This window comes from Buteo buteo, unplaced genomic scaffold (assembly GCF_964188355.1).
Source record: "Buteo buteo unplaced genomic scaffold, bButBut1.hap1.1 HAP1_SCAFFOLD_55, whole genome shotgun sequence".
In the NCBI taxonomy this organism is placed as follows: domain Eukaryota; kingdom Metazoa; phylum Chordata; class Aves; order Accipitriformes; family Accipitridae; genus Buteo; species Buteo buteo.
This window is the reverse complement of record NW_027439221.1, coordinates 438,075-466,052: the sequence shown is the minus strand read 5'-3', so window position 1 is coordinate 466,052 and position 27,978 is coordinate 438,075. Positions and strand designations below refer to the sequence as shown.

Genomic DNA, 27,978 nt, shown 5'->3' with positions numbered 1-27,978 from the left:
GGGCCTTTGCTTCAGACTCTGCAAAGGCTTTACCAAGCCCGAGGAAAGTGACAAGAAGTGACGAAATGCCACAGCGTAACTTCAGGATGGCAGGTGAGATTTCCATCCACGTTCCTCACACGTAGCTGCCTTGTTTTGTTTGCGGACGCGGTGTTGGAATCGAACTGCAAGACCAGTTTCCTTTACTGCACCTGGTACTGTAGTGCAAATACCTTTCATGTCCCAAATTGAGTTGCCAAGACTCTAGTTAAACCTCTGCATAACAGCCTCAAATTTCCTAAGTGCATGATTGCTTTCGATAGTCGAGTCCAGATGTGTGACATATCATAAGCCATACCCTGTTTGGGGTCCAGATTTGATTGATGTTTAGTTCAGGCTTATCTGCTGTTAGAGCTTTTCATAGTCATAAAGGGAAATGCTGATTGTGTGCATTCTTTTTGTCTTTCATAGAGTGTTGTACTATGTTTAGTAATTTGCTGTTGACAGAAATAATTTATGGTTGTCTATGAAGTTGGAAGTGCTAACGTTCCTGTGGATGAATGTACCAGTGGAGCTAACTTCTTGTATTTAAATCAAGAGAAGCGTAATGATAGCTTGGAGGGCTGGATTCTCACCATTTTAAACATTAAAAGGTAAAATAAAATCATATCCATCAAGAAGTGGATTGCCTGAGCTGGTGAAAGGCAGATAATCTCACACTGATATCCACAAATGGCAGAACTGTAGCAATCATGAGCCTGAAGTAGAAACATTAATGTTAAATACTGGCAGCTTAAGAGCCTAACAGTCAAGGTAGAAACTGATTTTTACCCCACCACCCTTTTTTTCCTTTTTATTTTTCTTTTCTGCAGTTTGACATTTCTAATTTTATAAATACTGATGTATTTGAAACTTTGTCATATCCTACCTAGGTTATGACAAGTGTGTGGCAGATAGGACTTTCCTGCTTAGAGAGATCGTGAGCTGGAGAGTGGGAAATGGTTTTATGGAACAAGTATAAAAGGAGAAGAAGGAATAAAAAGGCTTGTATGCCTTTTTGCCAGTTTAGTGGTTTGAAAATTCCTGTAATGAAATTTCTTCTGGCTATGAAGGAACTGTGAATTGGGATCAAAAGAAAGTGTTTCCTGCTACATCGTTCTGATATATGGGAGACCAGTTCTAAAAATCTCAGGCCCCTTCATCCCATTCTGGTTTTGCTCTCAGAGGAGTCACTTTTATGCTCCTTCAGGTTTATCGACTTAACGGAGAGAACAAGGAGTAGGTGTTGGTCTGCCTGGCTGCTGTCCCCCACTGCTCCTGCCGGGGTATCCAACTGTAGAGCTTCTGAGTACAGAGAGATCTTGAATCAACACCTATCAGAGCAGAGGACAGAGAACTTAAAGAGTTCCTGAGAAACTGATCTAATCCATTGTTTTATCTATGGAGCCATTAATTTCTGAAGAAGGCCCTCTTTTGTGCTACATGTGACTTTGAAAAGATGACAGAGATCGGCAGCTTCAGCAGTTCCCTGGATAATATTCTAGCTAGGATGTTCCCTGTCAACCTCAGCTTCATCAGTTCTTGTGTCTTTACATTTATAGTTTCTTGCCAGATCTGCATAAGGCTGTATGACTTAAATCTTCATATGAAAAGTAGCACTTGTCTTGACATGTGAAAATTGGGACCCCAGCTAGTGCTTATACAAAAAGAGGTGAAATTTGTGCCAAGAAATACTTTTCTAAAGACTCCTCAGTCTGACTTCGATACTGCAACTGAGTCCTGCTGAGTCTTGTATAAGCACATGCATCATAGCAGGCATACAGAAATCATGCTGTATGTTAGAAAAGCAGTGACAGTTTTGGTGCTGCTGTTTTCAGTAAGACAACTTCAGTGCATTAGTCTTGGTCACCTAGCTTGTGTATTTACAAGTGAGTGAAACAGTGAATGGCAAGGGCTCGAGCACTGCTGAGAAGTCATCCATGCGTTTTTATTGCTAGCATACTCTGGCATAGTTTTGATCTGCTCCAACCTAGTAATCTCCCAGACAGTTCTCAGGAGTGGCTTGAGTCAACAGCATATGCTAGGATCTGTTCCCAATAGGCACTTTAGATGTTACTGTACTATTTTGAGGACAAAAAAAATTCTGGCAAGTGAGTAGAAACTGCTGTGTTGCCAACCTGCGAACCAGAGATTAGTCCCTAGCCCATTTTATTTACTCTTTTCCTTCTCTAGACCAGTGTCAATCTCAAAAGCATCAGGGATTTATCTGGAAGTGATACAGTCTATCTGTGGGGCTTTTTGAGTGTGGTAGCTGTGTGATACATACAGGACATTACTCTTGTCCGTTTAGTTAGTTGAGACTATCTAGTGGCCTAGTATCTCTCACAGGTTGCTCTTTAGTCCAGATGGTGTTCTTTATCTCAACAGTACATTCACTGACTGGAGATCCTTCCCTGAGAGCATTCTCGTATTAACATTTTCATATAGTAGAAGTTGTTTTGAAATTTAGGTCCATTTAGGTCATATGGAGATCTCGAGAGTGAACATACAATGTTAGAATCCTTACTATCCTTACAGTATCCCTTTGGGTCCTATTGGAGTTCCCAAACTATTGCAGATGAACCTTCCACATCTCCTTGGAGAGTCCATCCATTCCTGCTCCCTGAGATCCGGCTCCTGTTCAAGAGCCTGAAAGATATTACAAGATCTCATGTTTTTTTAAAACTCGAGAGTCTCAAACCATGACTGCAAACAAGCTCAAGGAAATGTGAAAATACCAGGAAATTCAAACAAAAAACATAGAGATATTTAGAAGAGAGTGGAAAGATACACACAAGTATTATGATGCACTAAAAAATGTCATCATAGTAGGAAAATGTTCTCCATCTGATAAGCTGAGTATCATTAATGCTATAAAAAGAAACAATGTACATTGCATATACCAGTACGCAGATCATCAGTATATCTGCAGATACTATATGATTGTAAAGAACCTAAGGCTGGACATGTGTAATTGAGGTAATGCAAGGAATAAAGTTTCTCGTCTCCTGCAATGTGTCCTCATGAAGAATGCTACTGGGACGTATAAGCGTAGTTGAACAGGGGATTTGGCAGCAAACGTAACAAATCAGGCAGCACACAAACTGTGGCAGTCAGGCAGCCTGAAATTAGTCTAAAATCTGTAAAGATGTGGAATTTTTGAGAGTTGAAAAGCAAATTTGTGTCCCTGTATGGACACAAAGCAAAAAATGTCGTCCTTACTGTGAATTTTATAAGAAATGGCTTGCTGAAGAGCTCACAAAACAATATTGCTGAAGATAGGCAGTATGAGTTTTGTTTCAAAGACTTGGTTTCAGAGCAAAAGCTGGAATGGGAACTTTTTATAATTGCCATTTCTAAATCTTGCAAGGCAAGGAAGTAGTCATTTTCCCCATTAAATTGCACATTGCTAATCAACCCCTAGGGGGAATTCAAAGTTAAAGGAAGTGGTAAACAAGACAACAAAAACCAGAAACAATAATACCAAAGCAAAATGAATAGCTAACTCTGAAGTTAAACAGAAGAAAATTAAGATTAGACAAAATGCAATGGGGTAATCCCTTCCATTAGTGTTAAAGTGTCAGACTTAATTCAGCTTCTGATATCAATGGGTAATAGAAAGTGGGAATGCAAAACCATGCACGTGCTCATAATTTAGAGAGTGTTTCTGAAGTGATGACAAGGGAAATTCACAAAAATTGTGCTTCAAGAGTTAACAGGCTGCTTGAGTTGCTTCTAATCCAAATCTTGTTCTTCTTGTAACTGTGAAGCCCTTTTCTGCTCCTGTCTTCTGCCCTCAATGTCATGCAAAAGAACTTCATCCCTAGTATTATGTTAACATACATTTATGAATTTTAAATGCACTGTGGTTGTTCAAGTGGTCAGTCATCAAGTATGGGAAAATGAAATGATAGAACAGAAACATGCAACTGCTGTAGCTGTGATGCTTCATTAAGGTTCCTGAAATAAAAACGTTCCTGAGAACTTGACTTTGAAGTCCTTATCCATAAAGCTATTTTTCAGAAGTACTACCAGAAGTACTACTAGGATGAGCTGATCAAGTCAGACGAGGTCTTTTAAGGCATAATGAACTATATAGTATCTTCCTTGCAGCTGCGTCAGCTTCCATAGGAGTTAACAGGGGGTTATTTAAACAGGATGTAGACACAGGCTGGCAGAAATTTGGATTCCTTATCAGCTCTGTCACGTGCACTACTACTTACAGTCATCAAAAAAAACAAACAACAGTTTAGTAGAAGAAAAACATAGAAGGACAATTGGTTTGATATCAGGATATTGGCTGCAAATCAAAGTAGATGTGCTTAAGTACACAAGACCACTGTAGCTAAGAGGCACTTTTATTGTAAGCATCTCTTTACAGACACACATGACTTTCTGAAAAACTCTTTTAGCTGAAGTCTATCATTTTTTTTTCAGCAAAGAGATGATTTTTATTTTTTTTTTCAGATTTATGAAAACTGATTTGATACATGAGTTGTGAGCTTAAAATGAATACCTCATCAGATGAGATCTTTTTCAAATTTTTAAATCCAAACTGTGGGATAAATTACTATTCTGAGAATTTATAATTTTTTTAAAAATTGCTGTTGGCTTGTCAAAAATATGTTTTTCATACAGTGAAATATTTTCATTCAGATGCACCAGCAGCATATAGTAAGAGTTAGGGCGGAGCAAGTAAGGATCTTGGTTTTTTTGTTTGTGAGACTGCATATTAGGAATCTAGAAGAAGAAAACCAACCAGCTGGATAGAGAGGATAACTGGTAACATTTGTTTGCAATAAAGTTAAGTCTAAAATCCATTGGAAAAACCCCCGCAGTGGTTTGTTTTAATCCCTTAGTAGAGAGAAAAAAATGGAAATCATGTAGAAAGGTAGGAAATCCTGCTTGAAAATTTGAAATCCAGCAGATGAATTCCTCCCCAAAGTAATAAATATGTTAAAAGTAAGTTAACTGAACAAGAAATTCTTTGAAGCTTTAAACTGAGCTTCTCCTGTCTCTCTGTTCTTCTTCAAAATTGTATTTGAAATTTTTCAGTTTACAGAGAGATTGTAATCATTGTCTCTGAAGACACAGCCTGAGGCTGGAGCTTTAGGCTAAGATTTTATTTTCTATATATTAGCATTCAGAATGTTGGGGAGAAGAAAAATACCATTTTCAAAGTGTACATTCAACGCCATGTATGCAATTCCTTTACTGTCCACTGGTTTGTATAGTGTTAATTTACTGGCAAGTGATCAATCAAAATCATAGTGCACAAAGAAGGATGGAATCTTTTTTACTCTCTTCTACCGGTGCTGGAATTAAGCACTTCAAAAACTTTGAAAACCTAGAAAAGCACTTTTACAGCTTTATTCAGTAGGGTGAACAAGTAAGTGTTACAGATATAAGCATATGTCATATCTACTGAGTAAAAACATTTTTTTTGTTTTTCCTGGTCCTGAGAGGAAAGATATTCTAAATATACTGCTCACTAGTGTTGCCTATTCCGTAAAGCTCACATACTTTGTTTTCCACTAATATTTTTAAATGACACAGAAGTTACTGCTCTTCAGTCATATCCCTGCATTCAATTACACAAGAACCTCATTCATTAGGTGGTTGAGAAAAGCTTTGTATTTTAGACTGTGAAATGATGGTAATTAAATGACAAGGATACAGGAGAAAGTTTATGTTTGTATCTCTACTCTCTACCTTCTTTGTAGAGCAAATAATTAAAATTTAGAGCCTAATTACATACAAATGAAAAAATCCGAAGCTTTCTGCACTCCAAATAGGAATGCACTGAAATATCAATAGCTCATTTTATATAGCTGAAGTATTAGCCACTACTTATAGAGCATTAAAATAAAACACTTCGAGCAGTTTGTGCTCTATTTGGCAGTCAAAAGATAGCTTTCTACATTGTTGATTAATAGGCTGGGATTCAACTATACAACTTGAAATATATTTCATTAGCAAAATATACAATGGTTTGTCTGTAACAAGAAAAGAAAATCAACAACAAATGCTGAACGGAAAAGCAAAATAAATATATTCTCTTTAATAAGATGTGGCAGGAAGAGGTAGGTCTACCACAAGTGTATAAAGCCCAAGAAGCTGGTTCTCTGCAACTTACTTGGTTCCAGACCCCTTTGCTTGTGTACTTTTCTCCTTCTCTTATCCTGTTTTATTCGCAAATAGTACTTTTTTTCTGTGAGCACTACTCCATCTGCGTGCTCTACAAACATTTCTCCTTCTTCTTGATGGTCCTAAGACTCATTTCTTTACTCTTAGTAAACTTAATTGCTTTAATGTTCTGCCTTTCACCTGACTTGATCCCCATCCACTGCTGCTTGTTCTTCTCCAGACTCCTGCCTTCAGGCACAAGGGCCTGGGACACCCCACCCGTATCAGTCCCCTGCCGAAGGAAAAGTCTTCTCTTCTGAGAGAGAAAAGAAGTCCCAGTCTTCCCAGGGACAGAGCTGGGAAGGGCTGTCTGGAGCAAGTCTTTGCTAAAACTGTTTGAGGACCATGAGCAAATTCAAGGGATGGAAAATCCTGCATTTCTGGGCCTGGGGGGTCCCCAGGGTGCTGCTGCGTCCCCAGCACATGTCCCCATGTCACCGGAGCCCTCTGTGAGGTCACAGTGGTTGGGCTCTACATCTTCCTCCTGGGGCTGGTGCTGCCCCAGTTGCTCATGGCTTTTGCCTGGAGGAGCAGCGTGTCGATCCGTGGGATCCTGCTGCCCATGCGGAGGATGAGAGCGCTCAGAGGTGAGGGGCTGGTGGGAGGCTGGGGTCTGATACGTGCTGGAGGCAGTGTCTGTCCCAGCCGGGTGCTGGGGGCTGCGTCCCATCACCTCTCATCCTGCTGCCAGGCACGTCCCAGAGGGTCCTGGATCCATCCTCTCCCTGCCCTCCGTGAGGCAGCTGGGGACCGCTCAGAGGTGACTTGGGCTGGCCGGCTCTTGTCAGGGCTGCCCAGCCCCAGCCCTGCCGGCCTCTCCTTGCGGAGCCCGTGTCCGTCCCCTGGCCAGCTCAGGGCCCCTGTGCTGGACTCACTCCAGCGCATCGCTGCCGTTCTGTCACTGAGGAGCCCAGGATGGGCCCAGTCCCCCAGGGTGGTCTTCCCACTGCCGCGGTGAGGGGAAGACTCCCTCCCCTCATCCCACTGACTTCCCTCTTGCCAGTACAGCCCAGCACAGGCTGGTAGTGCTGGGGCAGTCTGGGAAGATCCTCACCCCTCCCTGGCGCGAAGCCCTGCAGCCAGCAAAGCCATTTCTTTCTTTTCTTGCAGCTCTCTGCTCATGCGTGCGTTCCCAGTCCAGACCTGCGCGTTCTGAGGACAGAGGCGGTGTGACGGGGACTGTCCCTGCGGCCGTCACTACCTTTGTGGCCGTCGGGACTTCTCTGCTAAAGCGACTGCAAGACCATGAGGTGAGGTGGGGGTTGAGGGCTCCCCTCCATGCCCCTGGCTTCCCCGGGTGCCGTGGCAGAGGGGCGTCTCACCTGACAGCACCTCTGCCCTCCTGCAGGCGCTTTGTCCCCAGGCGCCGATCCTGCTGCTCAAGCTGGACTAATGCCATTGCTCCCCACTCCTTTCCCCGGGAGCTCCCAGTGCTGGGGCTCCTGCCCGTGCGAGGAGCAACACTGGGCCCCAAGGCGCAGGGTGCTCACGGCTTCCCCTCCTCGGGGCATGGTCTCGTTCCCATGCCTTCCCCTTTGCCACGGTCCATTTGGATCTCTCAAATGTACAGGACAACATACGCTGTGATTTCAACTTTATTTCATGAGCTCAGTAAGAAATACAATGAAAAAACATGACAGGGGCTCAATTCCCTTCTCCCAGACTCGTCTATCATGTGAATTCACTCCTTCACCAGTCAAGTCATAAGGTTTCATAACTTATAATCTGTAACTCTTAATATCGTGCACCTATGAGCAAAAAAAAGAATTTTTTTGCTATGAACCTATGAGCCAACCGAGAGAGCGCTCACCCTTCCTCCTCCATCACGGTGTGGGCGTCCCCTGTGTCGCACCGGGAAGCATGAAAGCCTCAGCAGTTCAGCTGCTGTTGGATCTGCTTCAAAAGCTTTTTGAGTAAGCTGATGTTTTATACCCTCCAGCTTGGAGGCTGGGTCTATACCATTTCCTTACGTTAGTGGATTCTGAGGAAACTGCCAGACAAAAGGTAATGGCTGCCGGAGACAGCCATCCGCAGCTGGTAATGGCTGCATCATGGCCCTTTAGCTCTCTCTAGCCACGCGTCCTGCCTACGCGGTGCTCTCGCTTTGACCTAATGGTGCTGCTCCCAGCATACACCAGGCCTTAGCAGGAGCTGGGTTAGCCAAAATCTAGGCAGGAGTTGAGTGAACAGTCACACCCTTCCTTGTCCGGCACTTTCCCCCTGACCTCCGCCATCCCCCGTTTTCAGGAGTGACCGCCCAGGCTCCCATGTGGCCTTTTGCCCCGGTGGAGTCGATCTCCCTGTCTGACTCTCTGCTCGTGTCAGAGGCACCGCGGAAGATCCTGCTGTTCCCCGTGGCTGTCCTGACCGATGCCTGCAACTCGTCCCTCGTGCCCGTGTCACGCAGATGATTTGGGGGGCAGCAGGTCTCTGTCGTGGCTCCCTGGGAACAAGGGCAAAGCAAGTCCCATCACTCCCCTTTGTGGTCCATCCCCAGGGTGACCGAGTGGAGACGTACCGGGAGCTGGAGAGCGTCTTGTGGGGAGACGACGGCTGTTTGACGAGTGGCGTTGTGAACCGCCTGATAGCAGAGGCGTTGAGTGACATGCGAGCAGCCCAGGTGAGCTTGTTCTCTTTCAAGGCCACCCAAGCAGCCTGCCTCTGCCCCTGGTTTTGGGGGAAATACAGAGTGGCGCAGAGATGTTCCTCGGTTGTTCAGACCCAGCAGAGGTCCTAAGGGAGAGGCTCTGGGGACTCGTCGTGACAGGGAATTTGGAGAGGGGAGTGTTGTGTTAAAGGGTAAAGACTTTGGGCAGAAAATAACCCCCCTTGCGTTCCAGCTTGTCTTTAGATGTCCGAGGGGCTGGGGGCGGCTAGGCTTAGATTCTGGGTGATGCCCAATTCAGCACTGTAAGTCCGGTCGCGTTCAATATGTTGAACTAACACGATTACGGACGCACAAATAGCGCACTGTACTTTCAGTTTAGTGGCGTTCAATGAACTATCACAGCCAGACTTAAGGAGCTTGGTTGCGTTCAATGAACTATCACGGCTAGATTTTAATGAATAGTACAGTTTATTAAAGCAACAGGAGTACAGGTTCTTTTGGATTGCCGATGATAAATACACTGTCTGCAAGGCACGTGCAAATAATAATACAGTCGACTACAAGCGCATTAAATTATGGAAGGAAAAGAGCTCTAAAGAATTCTAAGTTTCCCGGGAAAGCACTCGGTACAGCCGAGTGTTCGAATCTCACCCAAGAGGTGTCCCTCTGGGGGGAAGAGAGGTTCAGCCTGTCGACTGACCCCAGAAGGCAGTGATGTCCTCCCAACTTGTCCACGACGGTATCTTCCCTAATAGTCACCCTTTCTTTGGGCCTTTTTACACTATTTTCCTATTTAGGTGGAGCTCGAGTGACTCCAGTCATGCATGCCTTTACTTTGATTGGTATTAAGTTCTCTCACTTTGCTTTTAAAAGGACATGCTAGAAAAAAATTCAGAGCGCAGGCTCAGTGAGGGGTGGTTGCACTTTGGAGGCGGGTAGCTTTTGGGATGGAGGTGTGTTTTGGTATTCTAATGAGCAAAGTTCACCCAGAGGACGTGATGTTGCGTGTCAGTACCCCAGGACAGGGCACTTAGGAGATAAATCAGAAGTAGGGCAGTAGATCGACAGAACCCCCATGATTTTACCTCCTTGCTTCCGTGGATTCAATGCAGGGACCTACCCTTCCTATCGTTCCAGTTCCCTATCCCTGCGATAACATCACAGAGACTGGCCGTGGCGTCTCCGCTCCACTCCACCCTCCGTGTTACTTCTCTTAGGGTCAGCACACCAAACTGCCTTGGTGTTGCTAACATCTAAGGTTGCAGGTTACATTGCACAGAGAATTATTAGGGAACCAATTCCTTGCGTGTCCACTGCATTCCACCCTGGAGGTTTTGCCTTCCCTCAAGGGGGTGCGGGGAACATACTGATAAGTCACTTCTAGCAGTCACTCCACAGGGAGGCAGGGAACTGTGCAGAGAAGCGGACTCGGGGCTGTTTCTAACTGAGCGACAGCTGGGTTCAAGCTCAACACTGTTTGTCCTGCTTTGAGGAAGGGCCGTGGCAACCCACCAGCCCCACGGAGAGGTCCCAGGGGGGTCTTGAGTCTGTGGCAGTTTGATCCTGGCATCTGCATGGAGAGGGAGAGGGGGCAGCAGCACAAGGCTGTTCTGGGGCAAAGCCTCCCTCATTTCGCCAGGGAACTGCTCGCCTATCCCAGGGTACAAGAGGCAGCAGCCGCTCGGCCCCGAGCACAGCTGTCCCGAGGGGTCTTGCAGAGGAGATGGGGTCATTCAGCCTGCCCTAGTGCCTCAGCCTTTTTCTCCGGAGTGTTTAACCTGTGACGCTTTTGCAGGGTGTGACAGGTGACGTGAAGATGGCCGCTAGTGACGTCCTGGTAGCTCTGGCCCGCTCCCACTTCCACTTTGTCATGTCCGAGCTCCAGAGCCACCTGAAGGCCATGAGGAAGGTCCCTGATGAGATTGTGCTCCTCACCTTGGGCAAAATGGCCCGCAGCTATGGTATGGCACCCTGGGCCTTGGGTAGAGATCTGTGATAACAAGGAGAAGGGATCCTCCCCCTCCCTAAACGCCCTGTGTTGAACTGGGGGGCTACGGAGTTGCCGTGCCTCCTTGCTCCGCGCCAGGGCCAGTTGGCAGCTCTGCCTTATCAGCCCGATCCCAGTTCCCAAAGGGTGGGAACCTGTTGGAGACAAACCCGCGGGGTCTTGGCCCCCCACCGTCCTCCCCGTTTCCCCAAAGGGCTTCCCCCCGGGGAAGGCAGCCCGTCCCACACCCTCCGGCACGTCCTGCGTGGCCCAGCAGCCCCAGCCCTGGCAGGGATGGACCCCAGTCTCCCGTGTCTCTCACCGACCCTCTCGGTCCCTCTGTCCCTGCCTCCTCTGCAGCCCTGCGGTGCATCCCCTTTGTGGGAATGACGCTGCTCGCCCTGCGCACCGTGCTGACCCAGGTGGGGAGCGGCGAGGTCCTGCATGCCATCTGCAGTGGTGAGTGTCGGCTCCTTGGCTGGGGTCTTAGGGGCAGGGGCGGCCTTCGATGCCTCCATGTGATCTCAGAGGGAACGTGGTGGGTGTGAGCCCGGGGCAATCCCAAACTGCAGCGAGTGTGTAGGAGGAGCGGGGGAAGGCCAGGAGGTTTCTGTGGGTGGGACGCGGCAGCGCTGCACGGAGAAACTCCTGGGTCCCTTCCCACGGTTTCTGTTCCCCCGCTTCCCTCTGGGATTAAACTCCCTACTCTGAAAGGGCGAGTATGAGGGAAGGGAAGGGAAAAGGGAAGGGAAAAGGGAAGGGAAGGGAAAAGGGAAGGGAAGGGTGTGCAGTTGGAAATGCTGGAGGGGAAGGGGCCGTTGAGGAGGAGAAGGTGCGATGGGTGTGAGGAGGAGAGAAACGGTGGGGTGTTTGAACCCAGGCACCTCAAGAGCACAGATTGCCCTTGGATCCAGATCCAGATCCAGGGAAGCCCTGCTGAGCCTGGGACCGTCCTTAAAGCAGGCTTGGGCGTGAACGCAAGGTACCGTCCCTGCTGCAGACTCTCACATGCTCCCTTTTCCTTTGTCCTGGTGCAGTCCTGGAGCAATGGTCGAAAGGAGTCAGTACATACCTCTGCAGCTGGGAGCAATGCCCCTTCCCTCGCAAGGGGGTAGCACAGTTCTGTGAAGCCATTTACCCGGTCTTCCGCTATGTGGTGGCAAATTGGCTGGACTGCAAGGAGGAAGAGGTGAGAAGTGCTGCTTTGACGCCCGGGGCTGCAGCAGGGATGTCCATGGCGCTGGGTCCGTCTGTGCCCAGTGGGGTGCGAGCAGAGGGCCGAGGGGAAGGGGGCTTCCCGACGGGAAGCAGCCGAGCCTTGGGGCCTTTCTGCAGGGAGGGCTGGGGTAGCAGGGTGGGGAAGTGCTCTCTCTCCTCTGGAGCGAGCCCTTCTTCTGCAGGGCAGAAGGGAAAGGGAAACCCCTCCCAGTGGGAAGGGCAGACCGGTGTTCAGGGGATGCTGAGCACTAGGCAGACCTTCAGCCCTCCAAGCGGAGCCTCTCCCTTCCCTCTTCAGGACAAGCAGGCTGTCCTCGGGGCAGTGGCTGCCATGCTGGGGGTCCTTCTGCATGAGGAGCAGCACCGAGAGCAGACCTGGGAGCAGCTCCTCTGGCTCCTGCAGCAATACCAGGAGGTCCGAGACAACTCCCGGCTCACCGAGGTGAGATGTTGCGCAGGGCCTGGCGTGGCTGCTGGGGTGGGTCTGCGCGAGTGCTAAGAGGCACTGGGGAGCTGTGGGGTGCCAGGAGGAGCTGGGAAGCCCTTAGAGAAGGAACAGGAAGAGCAGAGGAGGCCTGAGGTTTCCTGGGCTCTTTGGGCAGAAAAGGAGAAACCCGGGGCAGGGCGGGAGGGAGGCAAGAGTCCCTGGGGCTCATCTGCTCAGGAAGGGAGGCACTGCCAGCTCCCTGGGGCTCTGTGTGCAGGAAGAGCTTTGCCCGAATGCCCAGGGCCACGTCCAGTCCCATGCGGCGACTGGCGAGGTCTGATGAGTGGGAAACTGAGTTGTCAAGCCCGGGCTCCGTTCCGAGGAAGGAGACCCTCTTGATGCTGCTCTGCTCGTCAGGCTTTTCCCTGGGAGCTGATGTTAGGGGCTCCCCTTATCCCAGACGTGCTGGGTTTCTCCATTCCCAAGTGCCTTTAGGTGGCTTGAGCCTCCTCTTCCCCCCCGTTCTCTTGTAGAGCCTCAGCTATGTCCTGGAGATCCTGGAGGGAGTTCAGACCCCAATGCCGCAGGGCACGGCTCTTGCCATCAGCACCGCTGTGCGCCGCCAGGTAAGGGGAGCCCTGCGCCCTGCCGCAAGCCTGGGGCCTGCACCCATGATTGCCACGGAAGGGAAGGACCTGCCGGCTGGCAGGGCAGAGCAGGGCGTTCCTCCACTGGGACCTTCCTGCAGGCCTGGAGCATGCCAGGACTTCGATCCAGGTGCCATCTTAAGGCTGCAGGAGGCCTGATCCTGGCTGTTTGGAACGGGCCTGAGCGGCAGCCCGGTTCCCACAGCCATTTCCCTCTCGGCCAAGTCGCAGGAGGACTCTGGAGCGCCAGCACCCTGAGGGCAGCCTTTCAGCGCTGCTCAGCCTCAGCTCCTGGGCAGCCTGGGCTGCCGCAAACCTCTGTGTGTGCCCGGGGCCACCGTGGGGTGGGCTGGGTTTCGGCTGTGGGTCCCATGCCCAGAGTGCCCAGGGAGAGGAGAACGGAGAGCGCCATTACTTTTCGGTCCCTCTCAGCACTGATGCCGCTTTCTCTAAAATGGATCTTGCTCCCACAGCTCCCTGATGTGACCGAGGAGGCTGGCCCTGCCCAGAAGGCAGTGCTGTCCCGCTGCATCATGCTGCAGGGTAAGGAGAGGAGACTGGGCGATGGCCCGCCGTGCCGTGGCAGCTCTCTCCCTGTCCTTGGCTGTTGGGGACAGCTGCCTGCTGATGCAGAATGCGATTTCTTCCCCGCAGCACGAATGCGCCCCGAGGAGACAGGCATGTTTCTGCACTCCCAGCTGAGCGGTGGGAGTGAGGCCGGTCGCGTGGCAGCCCTGGGCCTGCTGGGAGCGCTGGCCCGCGCTGACGGTCAGTGCCACAGACCAGGGACGCAAGGCAGGGGTTGGGGCTGCTGGGCTGACAGCAGGAACGGGCCGAAAGTGGTGCACCTGCACCCAAAGGGAGCTGCGAAGAGCGGGTCCCCCAGCCGAGCTGACGCCCCGCAGCAGGGCTCTCCCCCGGCAGTTAGAAATGCCGGCACACCAGGGACGGCGCTCCACGGGCGTGTAACACAGGCAGGCTGGTGGGCGGGCAGGTGGGCTGCTTTGCACAGGAGCTGCTCGTACCCGTGCTGTTTCTCTTGTTCTCTCTGTTGCCATAGCCTTCGGTCCCTGTAAAATAGCCTCTGGAAGTGGGGTTGCTCCGACTACGCCGCTGCTTCCCGTGAAGCCAGTCAGGCCCCGCTCTTCTGTCCCATTGGAAGCTTCAGGGGATCCCTTCTGCCACTGGGGCTCTGCCTCAATGCACACCTCTCCGTATCTCTTCCAGCACCTGCGGTGAGAGAGAAGCTGCCCCAGCTGGTGGAGGCCATGCGCGCCTTGTGCAGTGACCCCAGTGCCCAGGTGAACTGGTTTGGGAAGAGAGGGTGCCACCAGGGGAGGCAGAGAAACCCTTTCCCTTGGGACAGAGCCAGAGGGCCTGGGGAAGTGCTGGCGCGTTGCCCAGGTGGTGGCTGATGGCTCCTCCCTGGGGAGAGCTGGCAGGGCAGAGCGGGGAGGTCTCTGGGCTCTGCGGGGCAAATGCCCGTCCAGCCTGGTGCTGAAGCCCAGCCCTGACGCCAGGAGCGAAAGCTTCTGCCGTGGCCTTGCCACCTCTCTGCGAGCCACAAAGGCGCAAACTCTTTGGGTTTTGAACAGGAGGGTCATAACCACACTCTCCCCTGGCAGGTGCGGAGGGCAGTTCTGGAGTTCAGCAGGGAGCTGCTCAGCTCCGGATCCCAGAGCTGCTGGCCATGGGATGTGGTGGGGCACATCTTCAGCGAGTTCAGCCGGACCTCGGGCACACTGGTAAGGGCAGAGCAGGACACCCAGGGCTGGTTGTTTTGACCAGTGCCTGGACCGTGCTGAGGGCTCCTGCCGGCGGCCTTGGCCTTGGAGAGCTCCATGCTGCAGAGCCATCGGCGCTGGCACTGCCGTCAGAGCCGCTTCCGAATGGCCGTTCCTCGTGGGTGTCTGTGCCGATGTTGGTGGAGATGTCAGTGGATGATGTGGGTTTACACCTCGGCATGCCACCCAGCACTGTGGTGCCGAGCTGTGCCCACGGGCGCCTTCGGCAAAGCCGCCTTGCAAAGGGAGCGTCTTGTAGGGGCAGGACATCTTCCGTCCTTAAATGCTGATGGACGGTGAGCAAAACACAGCCAGTGCGGACAGGTGGGCCTGGCTAGAGGAGCTTTCTGTGGTGTTCTCGTGCTCTGGCCCTCCAAAGCACACCCTGCCCACCCAGTAACAGTCTGGGGGCCCACATCCCTTCTGGCAAGGGGACGGGCCGTTTGGCAGTCCCTGTGGTGAGCGTTTCCCAGCATTCAGCTGGGTGCCCAGGAGGTGAAAGCTGGGGATGGCCGAGCCTCCCGCTGACTCGCCGAGGACATTCCCTCTGGCCGCACCTTCCCTCTAGCTGGGAGATCCATGTGCGTCACTCTGAGGCTCGGGGAGGCTCTGCTTTGGGAGCAGGGCAAAGGAAAGGGCTTCTGGGTGCTCCTCCACATCTGTCGGGCTGGGTGTGCTGCCTCCAGGGCTGGCACTGAGCACAGCCTTGCTGAAGGGCACGTTCCTCACCTCTGCTTTGGTGGCACGACAGCAGCATTTGGGCCCCAGGGGACCGAGTCGGCAAGCAGCGGCACTGTCTGCTCCCAGGCTTCCCAGTCCTTCCCAGGGTCTGGGACCCGGTCCTCGAGCTGGGTCCGTCTGGCCATCGGGAGGGGGGCAGGCACAGGAGCAAGAAGAGCACTGGTGAGGGGTGCCTGAGCCTCATCAGTTGGGAGCTGAAGGTAATTGGGGGTTTGCCAACTCTGTCTTACAGGTGGCAGGAGGCCTTTTTGCCTGGGAAAACCCAGAGGATGGAGCAATTCGAGCCCTGTGCCTGGACATCGTGGGCTCACTGGACGTCACTCTGAGAGGGATGACCAAAGTAAGTTGCCCTCTGTCCTGCTGCTGTGGCCGCTTCTTGCCTTCAGGACATTTTTCCGTGTGCTCCCCCATGCCCTGAACCTGTCCCCTCCTGCGCTGAAGCGCACCAGGCTCAGTGAAATGCAGACCGTCCTTTTCGTCTTCGCGCTGAGCGGAAATGCCAGTGTGGCGAATTGCCCGGTTCTTCTCTGCAGCTCCTGTGGCCGAGGCTGCTGCAGTACGTGGTGCCAGCCCAGTACAGCGGCATGCTGATCCCGCTCTCCCGCTGCCTCCGAGCCCTGGTTGAGAGACGGGAGAGAGCGGGGTGCGAGGAGGAGGAGCCGGATGCCATGGACTCCCAGGAGCAAGGTAGGAGCCCCAGCGAGTGCTGCTGCTGGGTTTGGCCAGGGGTCAGGCCAGCCCGCGTCTCCCTGCGCCCCACCAGCCCTGAGCAGGAGCCCAGGAAAAGCAAAGGGCAGAGACAGGCTCTGCTGCTGGGCACGAGGGGCTCTGCCCTGCGTGGCCCCTTGCCCGGCGCAGAGGCCTGGCTCTCCTGCTCGCAGCGCTCTCCTGGTGAGCCGGGGCTCGCTCCTGGCCATGCTGGAGCTGCCTTCATCTCCTGCTGGGCAGCCCTGGGGAGCCCCCCAGCCAGCGCTATTGCAGCGCAGCTGCTCTCAGCCCTCAGCCCTGTGTGGGGCTATCGGAGGCGTGAGGCTCGTCGGCTCACCCAGCCTTTCTGCCTCCCCACAGCCCGGCTGCCGGCTCCCCAGGCCCTGCTGGCTCGACTGCTGGTGAGTAGCGGGGCCCTGGGGAAAGAGCTTTTCTGGCCAGGGGTGGTGGGAGATCCCGGGGTAGAGATGCTGTTGAGGCCAGCGCCGGGAGCCCCCAAGGAGGAGGCAGCATGCCCGAGCCCATCAGGGATCCCACTCCGTTCTCAGGGCTGGCAGCACCCTGGGTGAAGCCGTCGGCTGCCTGCTGCCAGCCAAGCGGCACCGAGCTCCCTCCCGAGCTCCCTCCTGGGAGAAGCTGTGGCTCTGGCGGCAGGAGCGACCCTTCTCTCCTGCCCTCCTCTAGGTGGTGGCGGCAGCTCCTTACCCGAGCCGCGAACGCGCAGTCGCTGCCTTGCAGCTGCTGCAGGCCCTCCACGGCAGGATCCACAGAGGCTTGGGGGCGGCGTGGGCGACCGAGATCCCCCTCCTGCTGCAGTACCTGGAAGGTAAAGTGCAGGTGGGGAGGGAGAGGCTGGAGGGGAGGGAGGGGGGCAGGAAAACGCAGCTGCCTGGCGCGACGGAGGGCAATTGTCCCCAGTTCCCCAGCACTTGCTCTGCTGCCTTTCCCCTTCCAGGGAGCCGGTGCTGAGGCTGGGGGCAGCTGTCCCCTGGCATCAGTTCGGCCCAGGGGATGGAGGGGGCCGTTGATGTCCCCTCGGAGGGCAGGTGTTGGCATCACCCAAGGATGGTGTCTGGGAGAGGGACGTGACTGGTGCTCCTGGAGGGGGTGCAGCCCTCGGCTTTGGAGGACCAAGTCCCCAGGCCAGGCGAGGTTTGCAGCAGCTGTCCTCGGCAGTAGCCTGGGAGAAGGGCTGGAAATGGGCAAAAGGCAATGGGTGGCTCGGGAGAAAATGTGTGTTGGGACTGGGTGGTTGGAGTTGTTGTGGGAGCTGCAGTCGCTCAGTGGGAATCTGCTGCGGCCAGTGCGTCCTTCCCCAGATTGAGTCAATGCCTCTGACGACCGCCCCTGGGATCCCTCCTGTGTCTTTGGCCTCGCAAGGGCTTTCGCGTAGGCCCTCTCTAGCCTGATGGCCTGGGACTTTTGGGAGGTCGGACTGCAGAGGAGAGCGCCAGACTCGTCTTTGGTGTGAGCTTAAATAGCTGCGAGAGCTTTTGCTTCCTCTTGCTTCCTAGGCAGAACTGAGAGCTCCCTGGCCTCTGCAGAGTGGGAGCGCCGTGTGCTTAAGGTATAGCATCCTTGCGGGGGGTGTCACAAATCGAGGGGGGAGAAGAGGCAGCAAAGTTGTGGGAGGAAGCTCGGGGCTGCTTGTGTAGGCACCAGGAGGTGGGGGCACCTCCTGAGCACCCTGCGCCTCCCCCGGCAGTAGGTGCCTGCCCACTCAAGAGGAGCTGCTGCCTGCACACGTGCCACGGCTGATGGCTAATGCCCTCTAACGCTGTGGCACGCGCCTTAGCGCTGCCTCCTCCTCTAAGTCCGGCCTGCCGGGGGGTCTCACATGAGGCGTTAGGAGAAGAGGGAAGCTGGTGAAAAGAGGCTTGGGTGGGGTGAGGGAGGAGACTGCCGTTCCCGGCAGCTCTCCCCCGCAGCATCCCGGGACACGTGAGCGTGGAAAGGGCCCTGGCCAAGGTCTGGGGAACACTCGCTTCCTTTCCCGTTCACACCAGTTTCTGCGAGCGTCGCTGGAGCCCGTGGAGGACAAGGCCTGGACCGTAGGCCTGAGCCAGGAGCTGAGCCAGCGGCTGGGCAGCTCTGCTGCCGGCTCCTGGGAGGAGGTGTGTGTCCTGCCCGGCACTGGGGCTGGAGCTGGCGCTGGTGCTCTGCCCACGCAGGCAGATTTCACTGCTTTCCTTTCCCTCGTCCCCAAAAGGCGTTTCCCCTGGGCTGCCCCAGCGGCTGGCCACAGCCTGGCATCGTGGCCGGCTCTGCCTGCTCCCGGAGGTGGTGGGGTCCATCTGGGGCCAGCCCTCTCCTGACGGGTCGGGCCATGACTGCATCTCGGGCTCGGCTTCTTCTCTTTCAGCTTTTCCTGTACAAGGCTCTTGGGACGGTGCTGGCAGCTTGTCAGGACCTCAGACACGTCCAAGGGCAGGTGCTGAGGTTCCTCCAGGAGACAAACCCTGTGGAGCTGTCTGAGGCCAAGGTGAGGTGATGCTCCTGTCCTGAGCAGCCCCTGGATTTTCCTGGGGGAGAGGGAGGGCTGCTCCTGGCCCAGCTCCAGACCTCCTTCCTTTCCCCGTTGCTGCTGTTTCCGGCTTGCTGCAACGTCCTGCCCGGCCACGGTCGCTGGCCACGGCTGAATGCCTGGACTGGAACCGACTCCCCGTTTCTCCGTGGTTGCAGGGAATGATTTCTGTTGTGTCCCACGCTGCCGAGAGCCACTTCCACCTGGTCTTGGGCACGGTGACTATGTTCTCTGCCGCTTTCACCAGAGACTGGTCCCGCCAGGCTTCCACGGGCTGGGAGGTAAAGGAACGAGGGGCTTGCTGGTTGGCTTTCCTTTTTTGGCCTTCTTTCCACTTCTACACCTGCAGCAGCCACCCTGTGGCAGCTGCCTTGAGATTAACCTTCTTGGAAGAGCTACCCGAGACCTGTGTTTCAGAGGGGACATCCTGGCCTTGGGGCCCCTGAGGGGTCTCTGGAGAGGATGGGGTTTGGCACCTGGTGGATCAGAGCCACCCAGCTGGGGCAGCTGCAGCAGTTGCTTGCTTGCTTGCTTGCTCACAGCCACATTGCCCTGACTTAACTTCAGCAGGAGCTGGTGACAAGGGGGTGGGCACAGTGTGACACTCTGCCCCTTCCTCAAAGCTGAGGGCTGGGAGCAGGAGCCTGGTGAGGTCTCGTTGGCTCTGCTCCCCACCTGGGGGCTGTGGGGAAGCCTTTCTGGGCAGGGCAGGGCCCTGCAGAGAGAGCAGTGCAGCCTGGCCTGGGGAGGTGAGCAGACCGGGCTCATCTGCGCCACTGACCCGCACAGGCTGCACGGCTCTGAGCAGGACCGTGACAGGCTATGTCGGGTACCTGTCCGCAGAAAGGTTCCAGACAGCTCCCCGGCCTCTCGAGTCAGTGGTATAACAGCCAGCAGCGTGTGTGATGCTGGCTGCACCTCCTCCCTCTCCGAGAGAGAGAACTCAAGCTGCGGGGTGGGAACAACTCCCAGCCCCAGCACTCGCAGCTCGGGGAGCTGCTGGGAGGTGCTGGGGGAAACAAAGAGCTGGCGAGGGTGCGGGGCAGGGCCTGCCGCAGGAGCCCGCCGCAGGAGTCCCGGGGCTGATGTCTCAGGGCATCTCTGTCGACACAGGTACAGCGGCGGCAGAAGATGGAGCGAACCCGGACCATTCGTGCTGCTCTCATGCGCACCTACAGCGGCATTGCGCTGCATGCCCCCAAGGAGCAGCTGCTCACCTGTGTGGATAAAGAAATCATGGGCAACATCCTGAGGCTCTCCAGAGATAAAGAGAGGGTAGGAGCACAGGGCGCGTAGGGTGGGGATGCCCGGGTGCCCCAGCTCCGGCCCCTCGGGGCTGGGGTGTACCGAGATGGGCGGTCTCTTCCTAAAGACCTCCCAAGGAGGGGTTTGTCCTCAGTGTCCAGATGCAAGCCCTCTGTGGCTTCTCCCTGCCCATGCTCCTCTTCCACCTCTCAGCCCTTCAAAGAGTTCAAGGGGTGCTTTGCTCTCTTTGGCCTCAGGACTTGCAGCTCAAGCTCGCCCTGGTGCAGAGCATCACCGAGGTCAGTTGTGCCATCCAGGCTGTGGGCGACTGCGGCAGCTTTGAGCTCTCCTTAAAGCAGGAGGCGATGCGGACCCTGCTGGTGAGTGTCCGTAGCTGGAGCCGTCACACGGGGGAGTTTTGGGCTGTGCCGTCAGCCTGGTTTCCCCAGAGGCATGATGGCCTCTCGGCTTCACGCGAGCTCCTGGAGCTGTGTCCGCAGCTGGTGGGGCCCTCGGGTGCTGGTACTGGGTGGCTGTGGCTGAGGAGCAGGGTCCCTCCTGCAGTGCCTTTGTGCCTTTGGGGTTCCGTGGGGGAGATGGGGCAGCGTCTGCCCAAGCCTGGCAGCAGAGCCTGTCCCCGGGGCGGCGGGAGGGCTGTCCCGTGTCCCTGCCCGCTGCCAACTCTGCACTTGTCTCTGGGACTTGCAGGACTGGATAAAGAGGGAGCCCTGGGACTCCCTGGTGTATGGAGTGTTTCAGGCCCTGGAGGAGTTGAGGTGAGGTCTGTTCCCCAGGCTCTGGGCACTCCCAGTGTGCCCCAGCCCAGCTTGAGCATGGGGCCAGGAGCTGCTGGGGCTGTGGAGTGGGAGGGTGTTCCCCATTCCAGGTGTCTCCCAGAAGAAGGGAGCCCCAGGGGTTCCTTAACCTGGGGGGGGTGGGGGGGTTGCCTGCTGCCTGGGAGGAGGTAGGAATTGCTGGAGCTGAAGGCAGTGCTCGCTGGCATGGGCTGGGGGGGTTGGATTTGGGGCCCTCGATTAGGAGGGACTCAGTTGTGGTTTAAACCACCCTGGAGAGGGCTAGTAAATCCCCTTTCTGTTTTGTCTCCCTTCTTCCTCTGGCCAGCAAGCTGAGGCCGCCTCTGAGCAGGAAGGAAAATGGCAACCTGCTGGCAGTGTGCTGCCAGAGTGTTTTGTCCCATCCTTCCGAGGAGCAGATGAAAAAGGGAAGGAAGAGTGTGAGGGCAGCTGTGAACATGGAGGTACCCACCGGCCAGTGCCTGCCCACCTCTGGGTCAGGATCCCACCTCAGCACGCCCTGGCAGCCCCCATGATGCATAGCCTCAGCTCTCCTTTGCTGCTTTTAGCTTCTGCACAGGAGAGGCATGGAAGATCTGGGCCACCTCATAGAAACCCTTCTGGAGGCTGAGGCGACCTCTGCCTGCTTTTGCAAAGTGTTCCACGTGAGTAGCCACGGGGCAACAGGGAAAGCGTTGCCAGGGCAGAGAATCGAGACCTTAGTGGGTGATAGGAGGTGGATACCTTTCCTCCAGACAAATGGGGCTTTGGCTCCTTGCTCTGGGGCTGTGCATCTGGCCGGGGCTGGGGGTCAGGAGTGCCTGGCCACTGCAGCCTCAGGACAGGCAGTGAAGTGGGCCCTGGTGGAGGGAAAGCCAAGAGCCAGCCCTGAGCTGGGCGAGAGCAGCCCTGGGGGGAAGGCCGGAGCAGGGAGACGCCAGCAGGGAAGCAAGACCTGACACAGGGCAGAGGCGGCTGCATAGCGCGAGGCGGTGAAGGCTGCAGGGCCGGTGCTTGGTGGGGCGGGGGATGCGCCAGGAAGGGGCCAGAGAAGAAGGGAGAGGGAGAGGGATCTCGGGGAGAGAAAGATTCCTGTTGCGAGAGAGATGCCCCCTGCCCCAGGTCCTGAAGGGCTGGCTCACCTCAGCCAAAGAATGGGAGCGGGAGAGAGCCCTGCGGGTTTGCACCCACGTGCTGGGCGCTTGCAAGGAGCGATGTGAGCTCACGGTGAGTAGGGACCCTCCGCGTGCCCTAGTGCCCCATTCCCACCATTCGTGGCCCTGGAAAGGAGCCCTGCCCAGCTGGGTGCTGGCTTTCGGGGCCCCTGGGATTATGGGGCAGCCCTTCTGCCTGGTCGCTGCCCAGGGAGCAGGCTGGGCAGTAGAGGCGAGCGGGCGCTGGGACTGCCTGCAACCTTTTTCCTGCTGCTGTCCCCTGCAGAGAGGATGTCCCTACAAGCAGTTCGGCTCCCTGGTGGGACTGCTGGGGTCTCTGACCAGCGACTGCCTGGACACGTGCCACCAGAGGGCATGGGTCTGCCTTGGCTACCTTCTCCAAATGCAAGGTGAGGAGAGCAGGCGCTTCCCAGCCTTGCTCAGCCCGATCCTCCCTCCCTCCCTTCCTGGCCTGGCGCCACCGGGGTCCCGTGGAGGGAAGGGGGAGGCAACGTGCTGGGCTGGTTTTGTGCCCCCACCCTGTTAGCCCTCTGCCCCCCTGCCCATCTCAGGAAGGATCCCTGAGAGAGTGTTGCCGAGTCCCACCTCCCCGGGGCGTGCGTGAGGTTGGGTGGTCAGGGCCATCCCTCACTGCTGTCTGAGAGCAGGACGTCGTCACCAATGCTGGGGACTGTCCCCCTCCACGTCTGTCCCTCTCCACGGTCCAGGCAGGAGAGACAGAGGGTGGTCAGACAACTCGCTCGGATGAGGTCCCCGACGTTTCAGAGGGTGCCTTCCCCCTCGCTCCCTGCCTTCAGCCTGGAGAGACAGGCAGCTACCCAGGCAGTCTCCAAAGTCATCCCTGGCAGGGAAGAAATCTCCTGGGGAGCACAAGAGAGGAAGCCAATTTGCTGCCCAGAGCAAACTGGGCAGGGAGGAGGGATCTGAGCTGCAGGCCCAGAGCGTGCTGCAAAGGGTTGAGTTTGCAGCCTTTCCTCTTCAGGCAGCAGGGTCTGCCTGTGCTGAGGAAGTCACAGGGAGGTTTCCTGCCTCCCAGAGACGATGGCGGCCTGTGTGGGAATAGGGGACGCAGCTGCTAGGAGCAGAGGCTGCTGAAACCCTGAAGCCCCAGCAAAAGGTTTAAGGAGGAAGAGGGCTCTTTCCAGCCCGGGGTTTGTCAGCCATTTATCAGGCTCAGGAAATCCCGCTGCCCCAAGTTCAGGAGGGCCCTGGCTTTCCCTGTGGCCTTCCCTGCCACCACGGGGGTTCTCCTTTATTGGTATCTGGGGGCAGAGGTTGGCTTTCTGTAGACGTGACTCCTCTTCTCTCCTGCTGTTTGTTCCAGCCAAGAGCATGAAGGTGCCGCAGGCAGATGAGATCCGGTGCCTTTGTGAGGAGCTGAACAGCCCGGACACCGAGACTTTTGCGGAGACCTGTACCCAAATAACAAAGGTAACTGGCCCCGAAACAGTGGGGTGGGGGCCCAGCTCCTGGGCTCCTGCACGTCTCCCTGCTCCCCTCCAGAGTCTCTGTCTCCAGAGCGGGCTGTCCAGGACAGCTGTTGTTAGCAAGTAGCAGGAGGCTCTGAGGCAAGACCGTCCTTTAAGGCACGCTGGAGCAGACACCGTGATGTGTGCGTTTGCACACACGTGTGCGTGCGTGAGTGCTCTTGTCAGAATACCAATTTGGTATATAAGCAAACAACAAGGGGGTAGACACTTCCAAATCGGTTAGCTGCACCAGATGTAAACAGCACTGTAGGCACAGCAGGAGGGCCAAGAGACTGGCCCCTCCATGACTGCTGAACTAACAGTCCCGTCAAGTTGCCTTTCCTTTCCGAATCGCTGGGGCAGAGCTGTGATGCGGGCTCTCCTGTTCCTGACTTCTCTCCAGGCTGTTTGCAGGTGCATCCCTGCAGCACAGGCTGTGGACTTTCTGACTGCCATCCTGGACAGCTTGCTGCATGTCATGCCCCCACGTGCAAGAGCAGTGAGAAAGTGGGTGTTCATCTTCCTGGTGGAATGCAGAGAGGAGATAGTCCAGGAGGTAAAGGAGAGCTTTTTTTCCATTAGACTTCGTCTTTTCTCCTGTTGGCTGTTGCACTGCACCCTGTGCAGTTGGCATGGGCTCAAGAAATGCCGCCTGTGTGCCGAGCCAAGGGGCTACTGATGGTCCGAGTCGTGCATTAGCACCCGCTGCTGGCGCCTGCTCCGGCTGGTGACAAGGCTATGGGCACTTCTTGTCCAAAGGCTGCCATTGGTCCGGGTCCTTCCCATGAGTGAGGCACTGGGAGGCACCAGCCTTGCCATTCCTCCCCTTCCTCTGGGGTCACTGTCAGTCCTCCCTGCCCTGGGACCCACCTCACCCTTCTCTTTCTTCACTGGTCCCCAATTCCATCTACTCTGAGCTTTGCTGGGCACGCTAGGTTTTCCACAGGTTGCATAGTTGTTCATTGCTCTCACTGCTTTCCCCGACTGTGGTGTTACCCAGCCTGTGAGGTGCCCTTCCTTTAGCCACTAGTTGCTGCCCATCTGTAGCCTGGGAGCCTCTGGCCTCGTGCTGTGCCTGCCCTTTCAAGGCTCCTGTTCTCCTCCGCTCACGCTCTGCTGCGCTCCGCTTGGGCTCTAGGGCCACCAGTGGCTCAAGCAGTGCAGACTAACTCAGTCTCAGGAGGGTAGAGGCAAGGAAAAGCGTCCCTGGAGAACGGGGTTCCTCTGGAAGGAGACACGTGCGCTTGCAGAGGCCCTGCAAGGCATCTGCGGGGTCTCAAAGAGCGTGTTTGGTCGTGGTCTTGCATCGCTACAGACACATGGGGAGAGTTAGCCAAGCGCTGAGCGTGAAATGGGTCCGTGTCCTCTGTGTGCACACAGGGCACGCAGCCGCTCATGGGGTTGGGCCTGGGCACATGCAGCGACCGAGGCTGTGCATGTGAGCGTGTGCATGCGTGTGCGTGTGTGCATGCAGGTGCACGATTGCCAAGAGCACACTGGGCTCCAGATGTGAGCCAGGGTCAGGCAGGGTGGAAGGCGTGAGGTTTCGAGCTGGATCTGGACTCTGTGTCGAGGCAGCAGGCATCGCTCATGTGCCGAATGACTCTGCCTGGGCCCCACAGGAGGGGGTAAAGGAGCCCTTCTTTCTCTTCTTCTTCCATTCAGGTGCCAAAAATCCTGAACACCCTTTACAGCTACATGCAGCAGAGCACCCACAGGCCCTTCCTGCTCCGTGCAGTGTTTCTCCTCACCCGCTTTCACCAGGAGCCTGTAATCAGCAGTCTCCTCCAGAAGAGTCTGCTCATGGACAGGTACGGGCACCACCCACCTCCCCACTGTAGTCAAACAGGGACCCTGCAGCTTCCTTGCCCTGGGGGGGTCCGGTTGAGAAGCAGGTCTTTTTTTTCTGCCCAAGCAGTCTGGAGTGTTGCAAGACTGCGTGCTTGTGTCTCTGCTGTGAGTGGGGCATTGTAAGCCGCACTGCAGGTGAGGAGGTTTGAGGGCACCGCAGGACCGCAAGGATACGGGCTCAGGGGTGAACGTCTCTTCCCTTGCAGTGACACGGTGGAGCTGTGGAGGAGCCTGGGGAGAAGCATCCTTGGGATTCAGATCCTGAGGTGCTTAGTGGAGAAATTAAACAGAGCAGGAAACGACCGCCTGGGGACGGACTCCTCCCCTTGTGAGCAGCACAGCTGTCAGACTCCTCTGGAGACTCTGACGGTACGTTCAACGGCAGACACCTTTCTGCAGCTCGGCATCTGCTTGCTAACTCACGCTTGGGCGCAAGGGAGTCAGGTGCCCTTTGCGGGTGCCCGTGGAGATTCGCAGGGCGCTGTGCTGGGCCGGCCTCAAGGAGTGCGGGGAGCCAGGGCAGTTTGGTACTCCTGAGCCACAAGGCTGTCGCAGAAGTGACAAGTGCGGACAGTGACCCCCCACCCTGGGCAGGCGGGGGAACCAGGCTGGTGGGAAAAGGCCTTCCCTGAACAGGTGGTTCTTGGTCATGTTTCTCTGCAGATCACCCGTGCCATCTCCGAGGTGGTGTTTGCCCTGAGGAGCACGGAGGAGCTCAGGCGACTGCTTCCCCACCTCCTTCCCAGCCTGCTCAGGTGGGCCAGTGAAATGCTGGGTGGGGAGAGGCAGCTTTTGCTCATGACCAGCTGGAAACAACTGCATGTGGAGAAGCCGTGCAGGTAAAGAGCCGAAGGGGCAGATGGAGGGGCTGGCTTCAGTTCCCCGTGCCAAGGCATGTGCCTTTGTGGGGCTGAGGGAGGGCTTCGCCTGCCCCACTTCCTAGATGTGGAAAGCGGTCGTCGCGGTTGGTTTTACTTCTGTTCCTTCGTGGAGCAACTCCAGCTCCCAGGCAGGAAGGTCTTACGCAGCTCATACTGCGGATGGCCGTCCTCTTGCCTCCTGCATACCCTTGTGTGCACAATAGCATTGCACTCCCTCAACGGACCCCCGCTGGAGCAGTGACTCTTGCGGGCACTGGTGTCATTCTTGGCCAAAGGCTGGTGGGAAGAGGTATGAGGTGTTGGCCTTGGTTGACACCTAGCGTGGAGTCAGTCTAGAGGCGTGGGTTTTCTTCTGCTTCGGTGGGTCTGGGGCATGAAGAAAATGCCAGTGTCGTTAGCTGCAGTCTGGAAGGCTGTGAAGCATCATTCCAGGGGTATTTAGCTCTGCTGCAGATCAGTCTTCCCCGAACCTGCTGCGATTTGAGAGTTCTTGGGGTTTCTGGCGGTGGTGCTCTTTGGACTTGTTTTGTTTGATTGGGTTTGTTTATTTTGCACTTTGTTTCTTTTGCCAGGATTTTCCTTTCAGCTATAAAGTTGGTGCTGGGCAAATGCATGGCGCAGAAATGGACGCAGCTGCTCGAGATTTGGGGAGTGTGGGCTCGCCTGGAAGTCCCCGTGGCTCACCCTGAGGGGGTGCGTCTCCTGACCAGGTAAGAGCCCCAGGGATGCATCTGGCCAACTCCTGCAGGGCTGTGCCCAGGGAAATGGCCGCTGGGACCCTCCCGGCGTGCCCGGGAAGCCGTCGGGAGCTGAAGAGTAGTGTCTGCATCAGCGCAAGTGAATTTTGGAGGCCCGGCCTGTGGCCTTCCTGGGTAACTGTGTCCCTCGCTTGTGACCCCTGCGCAGTGTCCTGCTCAACGCTGGAGTCGTCTCCCCCTGTCTGGTGAAGAACCTCTTGCCGTGGCTGAATTCCTGCTCAGTTCAACTGCGGATGACAGCTACAGCTTTCTTTGCTGAGGTAAGGCAGGAGATGGGGAAGGAAGGGGTCAGAGGACTTTTACCGAGATACTGCTGCTTGGGATGTCTTTTTTTGTGGGAAGATCCCTGGCGAACGGGTCCCTGGAGCGGGGTGGCCAGGGGAGCACCTGGCCGGGACCAGGTCCCCACGGCGCTGCCTGTGGTGTTGTTCCAGATCTCTCGGGACCGCAGGACGACAGGGACCTCCGAGCGAGGCAGGCACTAGAGCAATCCCTCCGCAATACCTGGCCCCAGCCAGCACCACGGAGTTAATTAAAGCTCATCAAAAGACACCGAAAGGGGAGTGTATCTGTTCTTTCCCTAATAGCACCCTGGCAGCTGGTGAGACAACGTGTGGGTGACACCGAGGCTGGGGGCTGCCAGCTGTGGGGCCCCTCTCAGATCTTCCCGGGCTGGGGACAATGGAGTCATGCCAGGACAGAGCCCAGAGCAGGGGTCTCCCCGTGGGGTCCTGGGGCCTTGGCGTGCCCTCCCACTGCCCATGGGGATCCCCTCGCCACCCCTCCCACCGCGGCACGACCACCTCCAGCACCAGCCCGCGCTGGTGCAGGGAACAGCCCGCGAGAGCCCCGACCGTATCGCCACAGCAGGCTTCGCCCTCCCGGTGTCCCATCACGCTGGGACCCCCCACAGCACTGCCCAGTGACACACTGGGGGGAGTAGGGGGCACTGGGGGG

General features: G+C 55.6%; 2 protein-coding genes across 2 annotated transcripts in view; one reads left to right on the top strand and one right to left on the bottom strand.

The window, feature by feature from the left end:
- Positions 1 to 27,978, bottom strand: part of LOC142027761 (A-kinase anchor protein 1, mitochondrial-like) — a 312,309-nt gene that overhangs the window by 143,209 nt on the left and 141,122 nt on the right. The gene's annotated exons all lie outside the window — the stretch shown is intronic.
- Positions 15 to 27,957, top strand: LOC142027771 (maestro heat-like repeat-containing protein family member 2B). The gene is made up of 35 exons (XM_075021980.1): positions 15 to 632; positions 6,386 to 6,791; positions 7,315 to 7,454; positions 8,702 to 8,824; positions 10,608 to 10,773; positions 11,160 to 11,258; positions 11,837 to 11,988; positions 12,316 to 12,459; positions 12,978 to 13,070; positions 13,565 to 13,634; positions 13,746 to 13,859; positions 14,319 to 14,392; positions 14,717 to 14,836; positions 15,849 to 15,956; positions 16,150 to 16,725; positions 17,009 to 17,150; positions 17,839 to 17,891; positions 18,331 to 18,438; positions 18,687 to 18,806; positions 19,007 to 19,129; positions 19,962 to 20,123; positions 20,351 to 20,473; positions 20,802 to 20,869; positions 21,216 to 21,351; positions 21,457 to 21,552; positions 22,010 to 22,114; positions 22,328 to 22,451; positions 23,387 to 23,493; positions 23,935 to 24,087; positions 25,197 to 25,342; positions 25,589 to 25,751; positions 25,977 to 26,221; positions 26,836 to 26,973; positions 27,170 to 27,281; positions 27,456 to 27,957. The coding sequence occupies exons 2-35, from the start codon at positions 6,716 to 6,718 to the stop codon at positions 27,504 to 27,506; spliced, it is 4,530 nt and encodes a 1,509-aa protein (XP_074878081.1). The 5' UTR covers positions 15 to 632; positions 6,386 to 6,715; the 3' UTR covers positions 27,507 to 27,957.